The 18,875-nt window shown below is 40.8% G+C and overlaps 1 protein-coding gene across 4 annotated transcripts in view; it reads right to left on the bottom strand.

Annotated features, from left to right (window-relative positions):
- Positions 1-18,875, bottom strand: part of pard3ab (par-3 family cell polarity regulator alpha, b) — a 208,257-nt gene that overhangs the window by 127,261 nt on the left and 62,121 nt on the right. For all 4 annotated transcript variants that reach the window (XM_070919593.1, XM_070919592.1, XM_070919594.1 and 1 more), the window contains exon 3: positions 2,761-2,944. In XM_070919593.1, coding sequence (XP_070775694.1) covers positions 2,761-2,944 — 184 coding nt within the window. The remainder of the gene's footprint in view (positions 1-2,760; positions 2,945-18,875) is intronic.

The following is an 18,875-nucleotide window of genomic DNA, read 5'->3' as shown; positions in this document are numbered from 1 at the left end:
CCCAGTGGACCACACAAGAGAGATGGAGTGTAAACGAAAAATTGTTTAAAAAGCTGGAGCGTCTTCTTCAGATGACAACGCCAAATGTCATGTTCCCATGTTCCCTTCCAGGATGTTCTGCTGCTCAAACACCGTCAGATGTTTTGGATGGTGGTGTGTGTTCATACAGGAAACACTGTAATATGTCCAAAGAGAGGAGTGTGTGTCTGAGTCAACAGTTGTGTGTATTGTGAGACACGACAAGATTAAGTGTGTCCATCTGCATGTGTGTCCTTGTTCATGTGTTTGTGCTCTCTGATAAACTGACTGGTTTGTAGGGCAGTGTGTGTCTCTGAACACACAATACGTTTGTTTAGAGGTATGTCTCTACTGAAACTGAAGTGGCTCAGTGAGTGTGTGTGTGTGTGTTTGTGAACCATTATCATCTGTGTGTAATGTGTTAGTGATGAGTCTGTATTTTGTGTGCAAACCAGTGGACATGTGTTTATATTTGGAAATATCTGAGCCAACAGCTACAGTATGTGTTGCAAATCTGGAAATGTGTGTGTGTGTGTGTGTGTGTGTGTGTACTATGTACTTGGCTGACTGGTGTTGTTGGGTCACCCGGAGCGTGGGACCTAAACAGCGCTGAGCTGTGGGAGGCTCTGGGAGATAGAGTTCAGGAGGTAACAGAGTGCAGGCTGCCCTGACAAGTCTCATCACCACCTTCACTACAACTCCCAGGAGGCAATGGGCCTTTTCTTGCATCTTTTCGGTTTCTCTACGTACTTAATAACTTTTAAAAACAGCCATCAACAGCCTGAAAACATCTTTCGAAATAAAATGAAGCAACATAACAACAAAGGAGTATCAGGGGCTGTATTACCATATTTTAGAGAGAAACGATTTATTTATGAACTTCAACTTTCCTTCTAGAATAATTGTTGTATTTTGGCATCTGAAAGCCTCATATGTTCACAACAGCATCGTCCCTTCATCAGCATTTCCATGCCTGCAAAGGCTTTGAGTTTAACAAAGGCAAGAAACTAACATCAAGCCATTTGTGAATTTCAAAAGAGCTCTCGGTCTAATAAGCTTGATCACTTCTCTTTTGAGTTTGTGGGTCGAACAAGAAAACTGGCAAAGACCCACAAGAGTCCAGCGCCTCTCATCTCGTCCAACATAAATCAGTAATTGAAAGCTATTCTCATTAGGCGCTTGTGAGAAAAAAATTAATCAAATTCCTTCTCTTCCATGACAGACATTTCTCTTAAAACCCAATAAAATTCAGCTGATGAGATTCAGTGTCGTCAGTTAAACAGGGTTAGAATTTATTATGGAGACGGTTAAATTGGACGGAACTGGCAGGTGTGATTATGCCTGAGATTTCCATTTCTTACTGCAAATTCACATTCAGCATCTCATCCAGAAATCCAATTAGAAGTGGAGTGACCTCCCTCACACTCGCACTGTGTGTGTGTGTGTGTGTGTGTGAGATTTTGGTGGCTGCTCTGTCAATCAATGCCAGCTCACAGGTCATTAGTGGATAAGCCATACTGCAACCAGTGGGGTATTTTTAGCGCTAATAAAAAGAAGCTAAATTTCACTGGAGTGTGTGAGAGTCTGGGTTTCTGTTAATGTGTTTGGAGAGAAGAGTTCGAGCTGAGTGTGAGGCGACAGGTGTGACAGTGAATCTATCAGCTGATAATCAAAACAGCAGCCGGTAGTGGAGATGCTGTGGTTGACTTTAATTTCATCTTTTCACAGTTTTTAAGTGTTGGCAGAGACAACAAACAAAGAATATGTGCTAATTAGTGTGTACTGTGTAAATGCTGTTGGTACATGTGGCATTGCCACCGTTGACTCGCCACACAAGCCGTCAATTCAAGTCGACACGAGCTGCATGAACAGAAATGAAGTGGAAACCGCGCCCACCCCGTTCAAACCGGCACTATGCCGGTTTAGAAGTGATCCCGTCAATTAACACATGAACTTAACCCGAAATTAAGCATCTCCCACCCATTTGAAAAGGGAAGAAATTATAGAAAATTGACCAAAATATACTTTCCCTTTAGCAGTTTTATGAATACCGATCCACACACGAAGACTGTGTTAACACGGAAGGAGAGAAATATTTGAGATGGAAGAGAAAGAAAGAGTGAGGCAGCGAGAGGATGTGATTGTCTCTTTGTATATCTGTGTGTGTGTGTGCTTGTTTGCTTCTGCTTGTGGTTGTGTGCAAAATGTTTTGCTTGATCCAAATTGACAAATCACCTACAAGAGTCAGTTTCCCATCCAAACTCGCAGTAATTACAGTAGAAGAAGCAACTTGGCCGGCAAAACTGCAGAGGTGGACGGGCTCAGCGTCACATTTGATTTAGGAGGCAGCAAATAGAACCAATTAGCCACTTTGGCCGGGGATCAAACGGCTATCTGTGCCTGAAGAAAAGGCTCTCCTGTCCAATTAACAGAATTTATGGAGAGAGCTACGGTACCGCTGGGCTGTGATAAGGTAATTTGTTGGGTTTGCTGTATACTGCAACAGTCGCTGACATTTGATGCTAATGAGGATGACAGATTTGTAATTTAAGAGGAATATACAGAGGAACTGACTCGAGTATTAATCACCTGCTAAGTAAATGTTTTAGCTCCTGATTGTATCTTTAGATAATGGTCCCTGTGTCCAAATAAAGCATACATCTACAGATCACCCAACGGCCTTCAATCCAGCCACATGTATCCCTGGTTTCTTTCTTTTTTAACTGGAGTGTTTGGACTTACTGGTGCGCAGGGCGGAGGGCGTGACCTCGATCTCACTGGCCACCTGGTAGGGTTGGAAGGCCGAGGCTCCACTTCCAGCACTGAGGTCTGCAGCGAACAGGTCGGGGCTCTGGGTCCCCGTGGAGCTGGCACTGGTACCATCGCCTCCATGGTGGGGCTCCTGTTCGTCATACACGGCTATCAACTGGGGGAGGGAGGCAAAACAGAGGAGAGATCAGAGGATGTTGGATTTGAGAAACGTGTTGCTTTATTTTACATAAAATGCATATCATGAAAAACTAAACAGGCTCAAGAAAGTGTAAATGTAAGAAAGAGAGGGGGAGGGGGAAGAAGTAATATAATACAGAAAAGTAGATTACATTTACTGGGATAATCTGTAATTACAGAGAGAAAGAAAGGGACATAACAGAGCATAAATAACCCAACATAATGAGGGGATTTTTTAGAGTGAGACCTGTGTTACATAAGCTGTTCACTGTTTTTAAGAACAAGTAATATGGGTTAATATTTTGAACGTGTTAATACGTTTGCTGGAACGTTTGCATAGAAATCGATGGCCAACGCTGACTTTGGTTAGACAGCGAATAGAGTCATGTCCCGCAAGGACTGTAAACTCTGCAGAGTGAGCTAGAGGAGAGGGGGAGGAGGGTTTGCTCGCCATTTTCTTCCATTTCTTTTAAATCATTATTTCTTCCGGTCTTTAGTGTCCCATTTCCAGATCCTGAAACTCAAACCTTTTTTTTTTTTTTTAAATAATCCAAATGAGAAAAACAGGAAGCAACTGGATCAGGAGACAAACGATTTCACACCACACTGTATTATTTTAGCTCCTGACCCGGACTGGAACCGACTCGGCCCTACTTGGTCCAGTCAGTTTTGAGGTCCTGAATCAGAACTATAATTTGCTCAACAATCATAATTGCTTCAATCCCTCAAACAAATCCTAAACTGACTTGGCACTGGTGAACAGACAACACATGGTGGTCCTTTCTTGCTCAAATGCATGAGGCCCGAACATACAGTCCTAAAGGTATATGGGGGTGATTTACGTTACTACACTGAAGTGCATATTATGTCCAATCATATCCTCTCTTCTCTCAAAATGGCTCCACATTTTCCCTTCAAAGCTCTTCTCCCTCACAGATCTGATTAATTCCAGCCTTTACAGAGTCCTTTTTATTAGATTAAAGATGAGATTCACGCCGTCCCCCTGTGACTCCCACCAGGGTCGGGTGTGTGCTCAGCTGGCTTCAGTTAGCCGAGGAGAAAATGAAAAATCCATCCAACATTTGCCAACTCAAAGGATGTGATCTAACTGTCCCTCGAGGTGAGATGTAGAGGCACAACTGTGAAAACGTCCCTACTCCAAGGTCTACCCCCTGACCCTCAATATCTCACACACGTTGAAAATAAACAGGGATGTTAAACATCTTCAAGATATCGCTGCAGTTCATCTGGATTTCTTTACATGATCCTTCCTGACCAAAGAAAAACCCTGAACTTTAAAGAAAACTTGACCAAACACCCCGTGGCAAGAAGTATCTGATCAAAAACAGACTCAGACACATTAGCTTCACTTCAGGAAGAGAAAGATATACCACATCATTTCTATTTTTCATGAAGTCTCTTTTGAAAATCACAGAAATCTGGAATTTATTGAGAACCAGTTCTGAATTAAAATATACAAGAAGAAGGGATTCAAAAAGGAAATGTGTATTTCAGATAGTTTTTACTACGGGTGGCTGGAGCCAATACTAAAAGGTGAGGCTACACTTTGTGACTGCTGTCCAATCAAGTCAAGTACACAAACAGTTAACAAAACAGTTAAGGTGGACGTTGTGGCCCGGGAGGAGGTTTTGTCAAGACTGAGAAAATGACCCTGATGATGTCATTAGAGTTATCTTGGCTTTGGCCTTGAGACAGCAAAAGCCCGTGTTACCAAATGGAGTTCAAAGGATGGCAGCATTTACCGAGCAGGGACGGTCGAATGAACAGATGCATTTAGTAGCATTGTAAGAAACTCAGGATCCAGTGTTTTTGGAGATTAACCCTCACCAGAGTTAAGGTAGGACTAAAGGTATAATTTTTCCTTTTTAAATCTGTGTCTTGCAGGTCCCCTAACTTTATGGCAGTGTATATTATATTATATTATATATTATTAAATCCCTAGAGTGCTCTATTGAGAATGCATGGCTCGGGATTTCTGCATCAAACTCCAGTAAAAACGAGATAAAATTTAACCAGAGCATTGCAAGACCAAGAACATTTATATTTATCTTTTTTGATCCTAAAAACAAACAGAGGATATTTCGGTCTCTTTTCTTTTCTTACTCATATTGAACCAGAAATTGGATTTAATATGGAAAATCATTTTTTACCCCTATACAGTTTAGGCCTAGTACTTTCATGTCTTCTGCCTGTATTGCTAAAGTTTTATGCTCCCATGTTGTTTTTTTGTTTTTGCTATTTGTCGTGTGGGTCGATTTCCATGTACTAAGAAATGCAAATATTGTCGTCACACCATCTTTAATTAACTTCAATAGCAGCTACAGTAAGCTCTTAAATCAGATACTTGTTGATGATGTTGTGAGGAACCAAAGACATTTTGGATGTTGGAATTCTTGTGCCTATAGTGCTGCAATTGTCCCACACATGAACTTAATGCTTAGCACAGGGCTATTACCGCATTGACTCATAATTCATAGTAAACAAACAGATTGCCAACCCTGCTCTGCAGTGCCTTTTGTGTAACCACTGCACAGAAGTGGTCTTTAACACACCTCCTATGTTACTGAACATCCTCCTAAAAAGCATTTTGAAAGTTGAAAAGAAGTAAATGCAAGCATGAATTAACATTTTGAGGCCATTAAAGCACTGCACCACGCTCACTTAATGAAAAAAAGCCAGCAAATCTCAATAAAACACCCTTGTTAAACATGTACACACTAAAAGACACACACACACACACACACAGACTCACATATGTATATACAAGTATGGCCACATTGAAAGACAAGCATTCACACACACATTAAATTACATTTGGAGTCACAGAGACACCCACACAGTCCATTAAAACACACACACACACACACCATTCAAATCCAACTACCAGTTTTCCAGCACATTAAACCTTCATTTCAGCCACATTTAGCCTGAGAGCTGCAGCGTTTTATAGCACGCTGGACAGACTGCCTGGTGAGAGGAACAGGCTCTCGAGGGCACACACACACACACACACACACACACACACACATTTACAGACCTCAAGACTCATTTTCCCCATTAGGCCCTTTACATAAATGTGCACACATTTACTTCAAATTAGAGCTTGCATCAGCCCGGGGCTAATGTGTACACACAGTAATGGGGGTAATAAAGGTCAAAGAGCAGGAAGAGGGGTTGTGGAGGGAGTGTGTGTGTGTGTGTGTGTGTGTGTGTGTGCGAGTGTGCATGTGTGAGAGTGTGTGTGTGTGTGTGTGTGTATGGGTGTGAAGAAGAGGGAAAAAAAGGAGAATATGGGAAAAGGAGTAAGAACGAGAAGAAGTAAAACAGATAGATGAGAGTAGAAGAGTGTGTGTGAGTTTAAGTGAGACACCTGGGAGAAGGCAGTGAGACAGGGTGTGTGTGTGTGTGTGTGTGTGTGTGTGTGTTTTCTGCGTATGCGTCTATATAAAACGTCCTGTGTGTGTGACTGTCAGACAGTCCTCCACTCTTCCCTCATTAAAGCGCAGTTCAGCCAGAACAGCTGAGTCAGCAACCCCCCCTCCCTCCCCTGGTCTGCTCCCTGAGGACACCACAGAAGAAGAACCCCCAACCCCGTGTGCTTTTACAGCCCATGTGGTTGTTATTACACGGTAATCAGTTCGGCTGCAGTGCGCACTGTAAATGCGGTCAGGCCTGTAAAATCTTCAGTCCATCTGATATCACTGAAAGATAGAAATGATCAGTGATCATCGTCAACGTCCTAATGAAGGCAGGATCGTAGATGTGATGTGGTTGTTAATGCAAACAGCCCCAACTTAGGTCCTCGGGTTTCAGTTAATTTGACAGAGAGTTTAGCAAATTACACTATCGGTCAGGACGTACTTATTACTTCAAAATCCCTGAATGAAAAGCCCTCTGGTGTCAGACGACGGTACGTTCACCACCACTCTGGGATGAAGGTAGCATGAAGGTTTAAGAAATACGATAATGAATGAAGAGTTGCTAGTTTGAAGTCTCTTATATCTTATATCTGAGCTCAGCAAGAAACTCTGAGCTGAGGCCGAGTCATAAGTGTTGAACATGTGAATCCAGTAGTTTTCCTCAAATCCATCAAATCGTGTCACTAAACTAAATCTCTGAGGTAAGTAAAAATCCATGACCTATAATGGAAGATCACTCACAAGCTCACCATTATTTCACACCTGAAATGACTAAAATCACTAGAAATATGATGAACTGAGTCTTAAGCACTTCCCCTCGTCACAAGTGGCAGATGATATAACTAATTTACATATTTTCAAGTTTAAAAGACAGTAATGTCTAACGTTTATTGACCTTTTTGAATGACTATTATTATTATTATGTAAACTCTGCTTGCTCCTCATCGCTGTTATTTCCTTTATTTATTTATTTTATATGTCTATATGTATTTTTATGTTTTTTTTTTTTACCTTCCTGTTAAATGAAAAGGCTTGAACCAAACATGATTGACAAGTAAGCAAACTAAACACCAGTTTTAGTTTGTTTCCTTTATCTAATCGATGTAAGTGAATACGAGTGTAAACATCTGAGGGCACAGCTATGACTGACAGCTGCTCCCTCAGGACGCCACGTTGGTTCTGTTGGATGTTTTGTTGAGTGAATTGTTGTCTGTGTGCTATGAAACAGCCCCAAGTCAAAGCTAATTGCTGAGGTTTGTTGACAAGCACGGCCCTGACCCTGTCACCCATCATCACACACACACACACACACACACACACACAGACAAAAAGGTGACATCCAATCAGCAGGGTTGGTCTACCCTGAGGAAAACAGGATGTGTATGCTGAGAAATGGGTGTTGATTGGCCTGTGAAACTGTCAATAAAAGCCAGAAGGTTCAGACAATTTAAAGCAAATGCAGCCTTTTAAACTTTCGATTGGGGCTGCGACGTTGATCACAAGTGGTGGTGTCGATGTTTAATTCTTTCTGAACAAGGTCTTTGAGACAAGCTCGGAGAGTCAAATGTGAGGTAAATGATTTATTTCTGTGGATCAGTTAATTTTGTAATTGACTAATTGCTTTATGATAAACTAAAACCATCTAAGAATATATTACAGGAAGCAGACAGCAGGTATACACATGTGAACTGTGCACAGTGTGTGTATATGTGAGTTAATGCACAACGAGGTGTGTGTTCAAAACTCTCCTCTCACTTTTTATCAACTTTTGCTCTCACACACACACACACACACACCCACACACACACACACACACACACACACACACACACACACACACACACACACACACCCTAAACCCGAGCCAAAAAAAAAGGAACAATAATTGAAAAGTAAATTACAATGGAAAGTGTGAGTCAGTCCACTTTTCAGCAGTCACTTGCAGCTCATAAATCATCATCATAACTCTGCCTAGAACAATACGCTGGCAGCGGGGCCAGAGAGAGGGAACCGAAGGTTTCTCAAAGGGGAATTAATCCTTATGGGTGTGTGTTGGAGGGGGGTTGGATTTAGCAAGACACAGTCCCTGCTTGCACCACATCAGTGATCGCCCAGTCTTATTTCATCAGAAATCCCTGAGCTTATGCGGTACGGCCGTCCAAAAATTATAGTTGCCTTAGTTCTGGCTACCAACTCCAAAACATAAATCTTTCCAAGCTGCTCCATCCATCTATCGGCCGTTTGATTTATTCCCTCGTCGCATGAAACGACGTCAAGTCATTACAATTTCACACAGAATTATATTACATCAATAGACCGCATTCTCCCTCGTGACAAGCTCCACATTGCTTAGTGTTTGTGTTCTTTCATATGATTTATTGAATCTAAACCGTATTAACAATAAGAGCAGACGCACAAAATGAGAGCAGGACTGATTATTTGAACAGAGGGAAGAATTTTGCTTGTCATACAGTGGAAAATGACAAGACAAGAGAACTGGAGCCACATAAGGCAAGTAATGTTTGTTTTATCTGTCTAACTGTAAATGATTATCTATTATCAACTCATCTGACAGATATTCATTTGGGCTGTAAAATGTCACAATAGTGAAAAATGCTCACGAGTTCTTAAAGGCGATTTCATCTAATCGTTTGTTTTGTCCAAGACCTAAAACTATTCTGTTTACTTTCACAAAAGACTACTCGTTTACTAGATGTAATATAATAATATAATGTAAAATGCAGTTTTTAAAATGGCCAAATTGATTTAAAGTGAGAAGACCGTAAACTCAATATCCATATTCAAAGTCAGACATAAAAAAAACGTCTTGTGCTTACATTTAGTGATGCACTGATGTGATACACTGGATCGGTACGGGGGTAAGACATGACTGATACACATTAAATCACTACCTACAAAACAGTAGCAACGACATTTTATAAACCTCCAACGACGACGCCTGGGTAAAATTTGCCGGCCTCTGTGTGTTGTTTTTACTTTAGGAGTGTTTGTGTTTCTGAACAGTTTTCAGAGTTTATACAAAAAGGCTGGAATCAAATCGGCACTTGGTATCAGCCGAGTTTGGGTACTGAAGTCGGTAAATGGAGGAGAAAGAACTGGGATCAGCGAGTCCCTACTTACACAGATTTGCAGAGTACAGTAGTCAGCAAGGACACATTTGAATTGACGAATAGACCTATTCTACTGGACTTACTCCTCTGGGCGTGTTGTATCTAATTGGACTGTTCATTGGACCCACTTCTTGGATACATTTGGAAAGTCCCATTTTGTATTTAGCTCATTGGTACTGGACATATTGAAACCCCAGTGCTGAATTACTGCTACTGCTACTACTTCTATTAATCTTTTGTAATTGCCTTTTCCAAGTCATGACTCCTATTATAATTTGAGGAGTTTTTTTCCTCGTCTTTGCAGAGAACCTGGGCGGGCTCACAAACCGCTGGGCTCTACGAATAATATTTACCTGCATTGACTGAAGTTTTAGATTACAAGAACAGTAACTATTAGTTGTTTCTTGATTTAGCCTCTCTTTGATGTGTAGCAGGTGGAAAACTTCAGATACTGGATCTTTAGAGTCTGTTATTGTACCATCTACTTCCATATGCCCTTATATTACTGTGGGTTTGGTTTGGTTTATTGAAGGCAGCCAATACAGAAATTGGACTTATTTCCATTGTTGTCTCTGGTGTTTTTCGCAGTCTACAACACTAAAATATTCACCAAATAAATATTAGAAACTAAGAACTAAAACCTGGAAGATAAATTCTTATAAGCAACAACAAATGTAGAAGGTTATCCCAGACACAAAATCATTGACAATGTCTATGCACCTGCATCACTACGAGACCCAAATCCTCCAGACCTGGCTTGCACTACACCAGGTCCATGCCAGGGAATGGGAGGGCAAAAAGCAAAGCAGTCAGCAAAAGGAGGGAAGTAACCACTTCACTTTCGCCTACACAGCTGTGTAATCCAAAACACGTCGTCCCGACTCTCCTCTTAGGTCAAAAAACTGCAGCCTAGAACATTTTCCTCGGTTACATGCTTCAGGAACTGTGGAGAGAGTGCGAAGTTTGAGCAGGCCTTTTCCCAAAAGCGACAGCCATCAAAACCTTCAGCATCAGTCCGCAGCAGCCAAAAACCACATAGCAGACAGGCAGTGACCGATGTTACTCCCGGGTCAGCATACCACAGTGTTTATGTGAGAAGTTTAGTTTCAAAATGTCTAGGATTGGAGGGGGAAAACTAAACCCAACAAAAACAAACCTCATTTTTAAAAGGATGGTTTGTAACTTTAAACTTTAGATGACAACATGACAATACTGCAGAAAATTCATTCCCTACAGATGAGCTCCAGGTCGAAAGGGATATACTGAATATATATACTTGAAAAGTGAACCACAGTTTTGCTCTTTCGTGACATGTATTTCTCTCGTTTTCAGGAAATCTTGAGATTTGCTCCTCCAGTTGAAACGTTATTTGACTCTTGACGGGTTCATTAGGTAAAGAAGGAAATTGGCTGTATATAAAGTCTTTCTTTGAAAATCAAAAAAGAAAGTTAAGAGTTTGAGAGCTGTGACGAGAGTTATAGTTACATGGTTTCCGCTCAATGAGTAACAAATACATGAGGGCGGCAAAAGCTATTCATCAAGGCCACAGAGGGAGAGGAGAGGCGTTTTCTCCTCTTTCATACATCCAGTTTGATTTGTTACCTGAGAGGTTACATGAAAGCTTTTATGATAATTTTTCCACATATGGAAGTTGGCGGACAGCTGTACAATAACACACTGGGGGAAAAAAAATAACAGTGACTCCGTCTCACCTACTTTATCAACGAGAGTCATTTTAACTCACAAAAATAAAGTGAGGAGAGGCCGCTCTACATGACACAGCTGACATTTCGTTAGTCTTTACTATTATTTATAATAAAGGCAGCCTCCCGTACAAAAACAGTGTATAAACTAAAACATTAACCTTCAGGGGAAAGAAGCAGAAGCACTACTTCACACAACAAATGCCATCTATTCAATGAGTGAGGCCACGATCATCTAAACTGATTATGAGATTATTTCAATTGGGAGTAAACAGCTCAATCGGTCACAAATCAGCTCAGGGTGTTACCACCTCTGCTAGACAATATCTTGGGGAAAAACCTGCACAGCCACTTTAAAGGTACCAAGATTGATGGCATACTTGTTAATGTGCTGCTGCACAAGTAGAAACTGGACAAACAGTTGATGTATGCACACTCTCTTTTGTTGGTCTGGGGCTGTTTTGCATGTTTTGTACTACAGGCCCCTCAGTTCCTATTCAGAGGAATCTTAAAGCTTCAACAGCACTCATTGATACTTTAGACAATAGTGTGTTTCCAGGTTGTTTGGGGAAGAGCCTTTCCAGTTTAAACATGACAATGCCCCCGTGCACAAAGCCAGGTCCCTAAAGAAAAGGTTTTCCCAGTTTGATATGGAAGAACTTGACTGGCCCGCACGGAGCCCTGATCTCAACCCCATCCAACACTTTCGGGGTGAACTGGAATGTCAACTGCGAAGTCATCCACAATGTTTAGGACGAATAAATGCAGGAAAAATGTCTGGGAGCTACAGTAGTGCCGCTCTTACTGGAACGTTTCTAATGGAATCAGAGCTGACATCTGAGTCAACTTTTCCTCCAAAGCTTCAGTCTACATCTATCACACTAACTCGCACATTTAGACTCATCCTGTCCCGTTTTTACATTCAGATGAAATGTAAGTACAGCGTGTGCAGTGAGTTCTTGCTTTAGCACTCTGAAGTTATTGTGTCACTTTGTTCCCTCACAGTCACCACAAATCACTCTAATCCACTCACACAGTCATATCTGCTAGTTTCAGAAAGACAAAAATTAAGATTTCTTTTTTAACAATGCTGTGAATTTTATTTCAGACCGTTTCCACAACCAAAATAAAGAAACAGTGCTCACAAAAGCAGATTATTTTTGAATATATAGTATCGATAAAAGGATATGAAGCAATTTTACTGCGTTTATTCTCCATAAACATCACACTTTTCTTCAAAGGGATTTGCAAATCATATGAACTTAATTTTGTATTCATCCAAGAGCTGACAAACATGAGGGTCTAGCTTCACTGCACTTGTCTTGTTTACCAACTTTTAATGCTCCTAAACACACAAAAAAAATACTTTTACCAGTTTAAAACTTTCTCAGACTTTCAGATTCCTGTAATCAAATAGGTGTTTTGCAACAGCTATTCCGTGAGCTGTTATGGAAAAGTGTTAATGTGAGCAGCAGAAGCCAAAGGGGCGGCGGTTTGGATGTGTGACAGATGTGGCTAAGATTAGCTGAGGCTGGTAGACGAGCAGCGCAACCCCAAACTCCCCCAGAGACCGTTACAGAGACACGGTGACCTTGACCTCACTGAGTTTAGACACACTCACAGCAGAAGAAGAAGAAGAAGAAGGAGACATATCAAATACAGGAGAGAAGAGGACGTGGCATTGCCCAGGTGTGTGTTCACCTTCCCACACACACACACACACACACACACACACACACACACACACACACACTATAAAACACTCTTTACTCATTTATTCACTCTGTGTCCCTAAAAATACACAAAACTGTCATTTATTTTGTTGTTTAACAATTATATTTTATATATACATTTCTTTTCTTTTTTTAACTTGTGCACTATTTCATTAGTGCGTACATGTTGTTTGGGTAATGTTGGAATGAGGCCATGAGAACTTCATTGACTACTTCACCGTAATTGTGACAATAAAGAACTTGACCTCGATCTTGAGTCACGGCCAAGCAAACACAGATTTAGGATTACAATGTAAACGAGCGGCTTGGAACAATTCCTCTCAGCATAATGACCCAATATCCATTTCACTTTAATTCAGACAATAGAAAACATGTGGGGGAAAGCACGCGGCCATCTGAGTGGAGGCCAAACTGACAAAATGAAAACGGCAATCAGACAGAGCTGGGGAGTGTGGGAGTACAGGAGTGAGGCACTGAAGGTGATTCATTCTCCAGAATGAGAGGAGTGCTGAGTTGTGACTCTTATTCCCTGAAAGATGTTGCTCTTGTTACACCACTTTTTACTAAACTTTTACTGGTGGAATTCTCCTGAGCTTCGGCTCCACGCCTGAAGGCAACACTCGACAGCCCTGTTAGAGACTTAAAAAGAAATGACTGACCTGATAATGACTGATGAATGCGATTATATTTTAATGCAAATAGCTTTCTATTTCTATTTTATTTTTCGCCAACACACATGTATTTTTATTTATTTATGTACATGTTAAAATATTTTCCGTCTTAGGAAAACTTCTCTTTCTTGCCAAGAGTTAGACGAGAAGATCGATACCACTCTGCTGTCTTTAAGCTACGTAGCTAGAGCAAGTGAGCAATTAGCTTAGCTTAGCATTAAGACTGGAAGCAGGAGGAATTTTAATGTCAAAAACACTAATTTGATTCCACTGTCTTTAGTACTAATGCAGGATAAAAGCAATAAATATTTCTTTAGCGGCTCCCACTGAGGAGTTTTGTTTCAGGCCGAGGTTGAAATTAAACCTGACATTTTTCTGTTTTCGCTGCACCTTTCATTGTCATACTTGAAAATTCTTGTTCTCAAGTTAGCCCCATCTGCTTGTTCACTTGGCTGCGACAGCTAAACTGATGATTCTGGATATTGGAGCTTTTAAAAAAAAAACAAAAAAACCACACAGTTGAAGAGTGCTGACAGTCTTTCAGCTGAGTGAGAAGTGTTTTTAATTCAAGCTGCTGAAAGCTGATAGATGTGGGTACAGCACAGAAAAGACAAATCCACTAGAGAGCCACACACACACACACACACTGAGAGGGACTACTTCCTACAGCCAAACACTTGATATTGCACTGTGAACCCACTCCTGAAACCTCTGTAAGAGGAGATTGTCCTGTGGCTTGATAGGTAGAGCAAGGTACTGTCCACTGTCACGGGTACAGGTTCATTTCCCACGGAGGCTGCCTACACTAAAAATAAATGCACTCAACTTACTGAAGGTATTTTCGACAAAACATCCATCAAATCAGCTTGAACCAAACTAAAAAACTAGTTGTTCTTTGCAAACTTTTTGACAAACCCAACATTCTTTTGTGGTCTTAAAATTCTTTGTATCTCGTTATTTCTGTTTTTACGGATTTATGTACGCACTTATTGTATGGCATGAACTTGTATATTAAAATGAGCCTTGCATTACTTTCTTGTAAAGAAATGTCTTCTAAAACTACTTAGTCTTTATTATTTTAAGTAATGAAGTGTATCCCAATCAAACCTATATAAAGCCACTGTATCCCAGGTGCCATTGGGAAGGGCCACTTGAAGCAATAAAGTCCCCGTATTAGTTCAGCTAAATAGCTGCTACGTTAGCCATGCTATTCATCTATGCTAATAGCTTAGCACTTGTGGCATTTAGTGTAAGCATCAGATTACAGAAACACAATTAATTACTTTTGTTCCTGCCTGAAATTGTTGGTCTTGGTCGGCTGCTTTACCAGCAGAATAAACCACGATAGAGCCGATAGCGCTGCTTTGTGCAGCAGACTGCAGGGCTGTGCTACCTGGGGATACCAGGACAACTAAACCCGGCCTTACACCAAACAACTTTTCAAACGATTTCATTGTCGCAGACAAATTTCCAATGTTGGAAAAAGAATCATGAGAGTTTTTTTTATGTTGGAGTCGAGGAGCGCTCCCGTCATCTCGATCGTTTGATGTAAGGTGGTCTTAAAACTCTGTCTGGTGGTCTTAAAGCTGTCTTGAGTTTGTCTTTTTCTCGTCTTGATGTTCCGATAAAATCAAACTTGTTTAACATTGTCGGCGTGTATATTAATGCGGCGTGTATCTGATCCACCAACTTATTTTAGAGAGAAATCTTCTCTCTAAAATAAGTGTTTGCCTCTCACTCCCACGGCTTTTTCCCACTAAAATAGCACATCTAACCAACAGAGGCTGGTAGCAAAATTCAAAATGTAAAGTTTGTACGGAAATACAGTTCATCTTTATGGATTATATTGATGAAGACTGTCGAAAAAATATAAAGCACTTTATCTTGTATTTCTAGAGTGATGTGTTTTTAATATGTTATATTTCTCAATGGGAGTTTGGTGCAATATTTTCCCCAGAGATGATATGGTTGTCTGACTTTTACTGCTGTTAGTTATTGGTTTGATTAATTGCTTAATAATGTGTGTATTAAGTACTGATGGAGGCTGATCAGGCTAATTATCAGCTAATTGTACTCAGTTTCTACATATAGGCAATAACCCTAATATATGCATTATGTGAACTCTGAGACAACATTTCATCTGTCACTCACTGCTGAAAGTAGCAGAACACAGTGAAACATTTTTATATAATATGGTGAAATATAAACTGAGCTTTATAGTGAAAGCAGCTTTAATGGTCATAGACATATACAGTCTATAGTCTGCTACTATGACCAATGTATGAAAACCAATGAATGAACAGCAGGAACAGAGTGGTTTACTCTAACTCTTTTTGTTATGGTGCGTTCTGTATCTGGTGAATGTGAACGAATGAATTGTATATTTGTCAGGCAAGCACTGCTCTGACTCCAACGTTAGCATGCTAAAATATCAACCATGATGGTGTCAGTCTGTGGGTTGTTTGACAAAGGTAGACATAAATGTAGACATTTCAAGGTGATTAGTAGAGATACAGTCATTTGCTGTTCATCCTGGGTAAACTAAGATCCTTCTGAAAGTAAAAAAGATGTAGCCCCTTAAGCTGCTGTGGTCTGTTCACTTGAGAAGAAACATGAATGTTTTCCTTCCCATTGTTCTCTGCACAACATTGTTAGTGAGCCACATTTTCCTCTTCCTGTTAACCGTCAGCAGGTGTCACTGCTTGGCAGTGGTCAACAGGTGTGCAGGTCTCACCTTTGAGTTAGCCTGGCGATAGGGCAGCTACCTTTTCTAAGCTTTTAAATTAGTCCTTATTTTCGTAACTCACATTAGGCAAATTTAACAAGGAGAAAAACTAAGACTGGCCTAACAATAAACCAGACTAACAAAAGGTGCTCTGATGGAGAAAGTGCAGTCAGACTCTACAGCCTGTATTGATCATCACTCCTTCCTTCAAAGACAGGGAGATAAGTAAAGCAGAGGAGTGTTCCTTTAAATGGATGGCTACCAAATCACATCTGTGTGTGTAGGTGAGCAGGGTGGGCGTGGGGGGGTGAAGGGGGGTGGTTAGCTAGCACACTAATGAGCACCATACATCACATGCTATCAGTGCTAATCGCACTTAGGGTTATATTTAGCAGTTTAGCTTCAATTACCTGTTTTCCACGGGACTAATCAACACTTAGCAGGCGACACTGCTGCTGTACATGTGACCGTGAGTGTGTGTGTGTGTGTGTGTGTGTGTGTGTGCGCGGATGTATATGTTTAATTAAGTAGGACAACCCGTGTATGAACATAAGGGCTTAATAGCTTTTGGAAGGAATCTGTGGCTCTCGCCCCTGAAGCTGAGAAAAGTCGGCTTAGTTAAAACCCAACAATCATTTCAACAAAACAACATGGCTTATGTTGTATATGTGATAGATTTGAGCTTTATGATGAACTTTTTTTTTTAAATTGGGAACAAATAAGCTCTTTAATAAGAAGCAAATTGATGTTTAGATGTTTCTTTATGTACAGCAGTGTGGGCTGGACAGTAGATAAGATCAGGGTTGATATATCATATGAAGTACGTTTTGTTTTCATTGCTTCTTTTATAAAACACAATTACTTTATCTCAATTTATATCTTAGAGTCATTTTTTTCCTCTTCAGCTGCCAAAAAATAGTTTCTGCCCGTCCGGTGCTAATGTTCATTGGCTGTTCTTTGGTTTTGTTTTTTGTTAAATTGCTCTTTATAAAGCCTTTTTTGGCTTTCTGAGTAACAAAACTAGTTCCCATTAGGTAACTTTGAGACTTACCATCATTCCCTCATTATCAGTTTCACAAATCATCATTACACAGCAGATCTGCTTCTGACAACATCAACAGAGCACAAGCTGTGCCAACATTAACGCCAAGTCCTCTGTATGACCCTGAGCTGTAGGTCACAGGTCTTGTTTTTCTGCTGTTTCAGAACAACAAACAAGTTGTTCATCTAACCTCTATGATACAACAGAGGAAACAGAGAGCACATTTAATGGATGTGTGACTGTACTAAAAAGAGCTGGAAATGTCAATCCAAAGGGTAGTGAAAGGGAGGGAGGAGAGGATGATGGAAGGGAGAGAAAGTAGAGGGGACGAGAGGTGAGGAAGGGGAAAAAAAAGAGGATAAACATGGATGGAACAGGCCAAAGAGGAAGGACAGAAAAGGGTAAAAAAGGAAAGAATAGATAAAAAGGATAAGGAGAAAGCAGATGATGGGGTCAGCCTAAGAAAAAGGAGGAAGTGGGTGAAAGGAGGAAAGAGGCCAGACCAATCGTCCGTGAGAAAGACCCAGCGAAGGGGAGCTAGCTCTTAGGATGGAGCCAAAGGTGCTTTAAACCGAGCTGTTTCATCACAGACTCTGGCTGAGACGCTCAGAACACAGTGAACTGGACAGCTTCCCCCTTTGCCGGGAATTATTCTGTCACTCCCTTGGCCTATACAAGTACTGCTGGGGGAAGTGTTAACGTAGCATGAGTTCAAGTGCGTGTGTGTGTGTGTGTGTGTGTGTGTGTGTGTGTGTGTAGCAACACAGCTGGCAAGGCTCAAGCTGGCTCAAGCATCGAGGCAGTGTCTTCTGCGCAATGAAACAGCCGTCAATCCAGAGGAAACTCTTTTTTTAGCCATAAATCAGCTGAATTGAAGAAGTTGGGTTGAGTGAGGGAGAAAAAAAGGGGTGGGCAGGGAGGAGGTTGAAGTTTCATGAGAGAGAGGGGCAAAGACTGAGGAAGATACACATATTATATAGTACATACTGTCTATCACTATAGCTATCAAAAGACGAGGCTGCTACTCCAAAAACACAGAAAGTCCGTAATTCTTCCATGACTTTTCATGATTAAGTCAAAGTGCTTCCAACAACTGAATATATGTTACAGCATTTACAAATTCAGGCTCAAAAAGAGATCCCGACACAGTGCACTGTGCTGCTACTTATGTCCAGCAGCAGTGTTGTCGAGTCTACGTCAAGTGATCAGCACCTCACCACAACCCTTGAGTGTGAGTTACGTCTCTGTTATATATATTGAACCAGCAGAGAGACAACTTCATCCATACCTGAATGGCAGTGGGACATTTCTACTAACAAAGTTTAGAATCCAGGACCTTCTGCTACAAACAAATACTTTAACACTACCAGGCAGATGTTATGCTGGGATGTAATTCACCTACTTTATTTCAACCTGCCTCAACTCTAGCTACTTTACCCTAAATGTGTTTTGACAGAATAGGT

The sequence above is a fragment of the Enoplosus armatus genome, chromosome 14, assembly GCF_043641665.1.
Source record: "Enoplosus armatus isolate fEnoArm2 chromosome 14, fEnoArm2.hap1, whole genome shotgun sequence".
In the NCBI taxonomy this organism is placed as follows: Eukaryota; Metazoa; Chordata; class Actinopteri; order Centrarchiformes; family Enoplosidae; genus Enoplosus; species Enoplosus armatus.
Note: the sequence above shows the minus strand (reverse complement) of the source record. Positions and strands in the feature narration are given on the sequence as shown.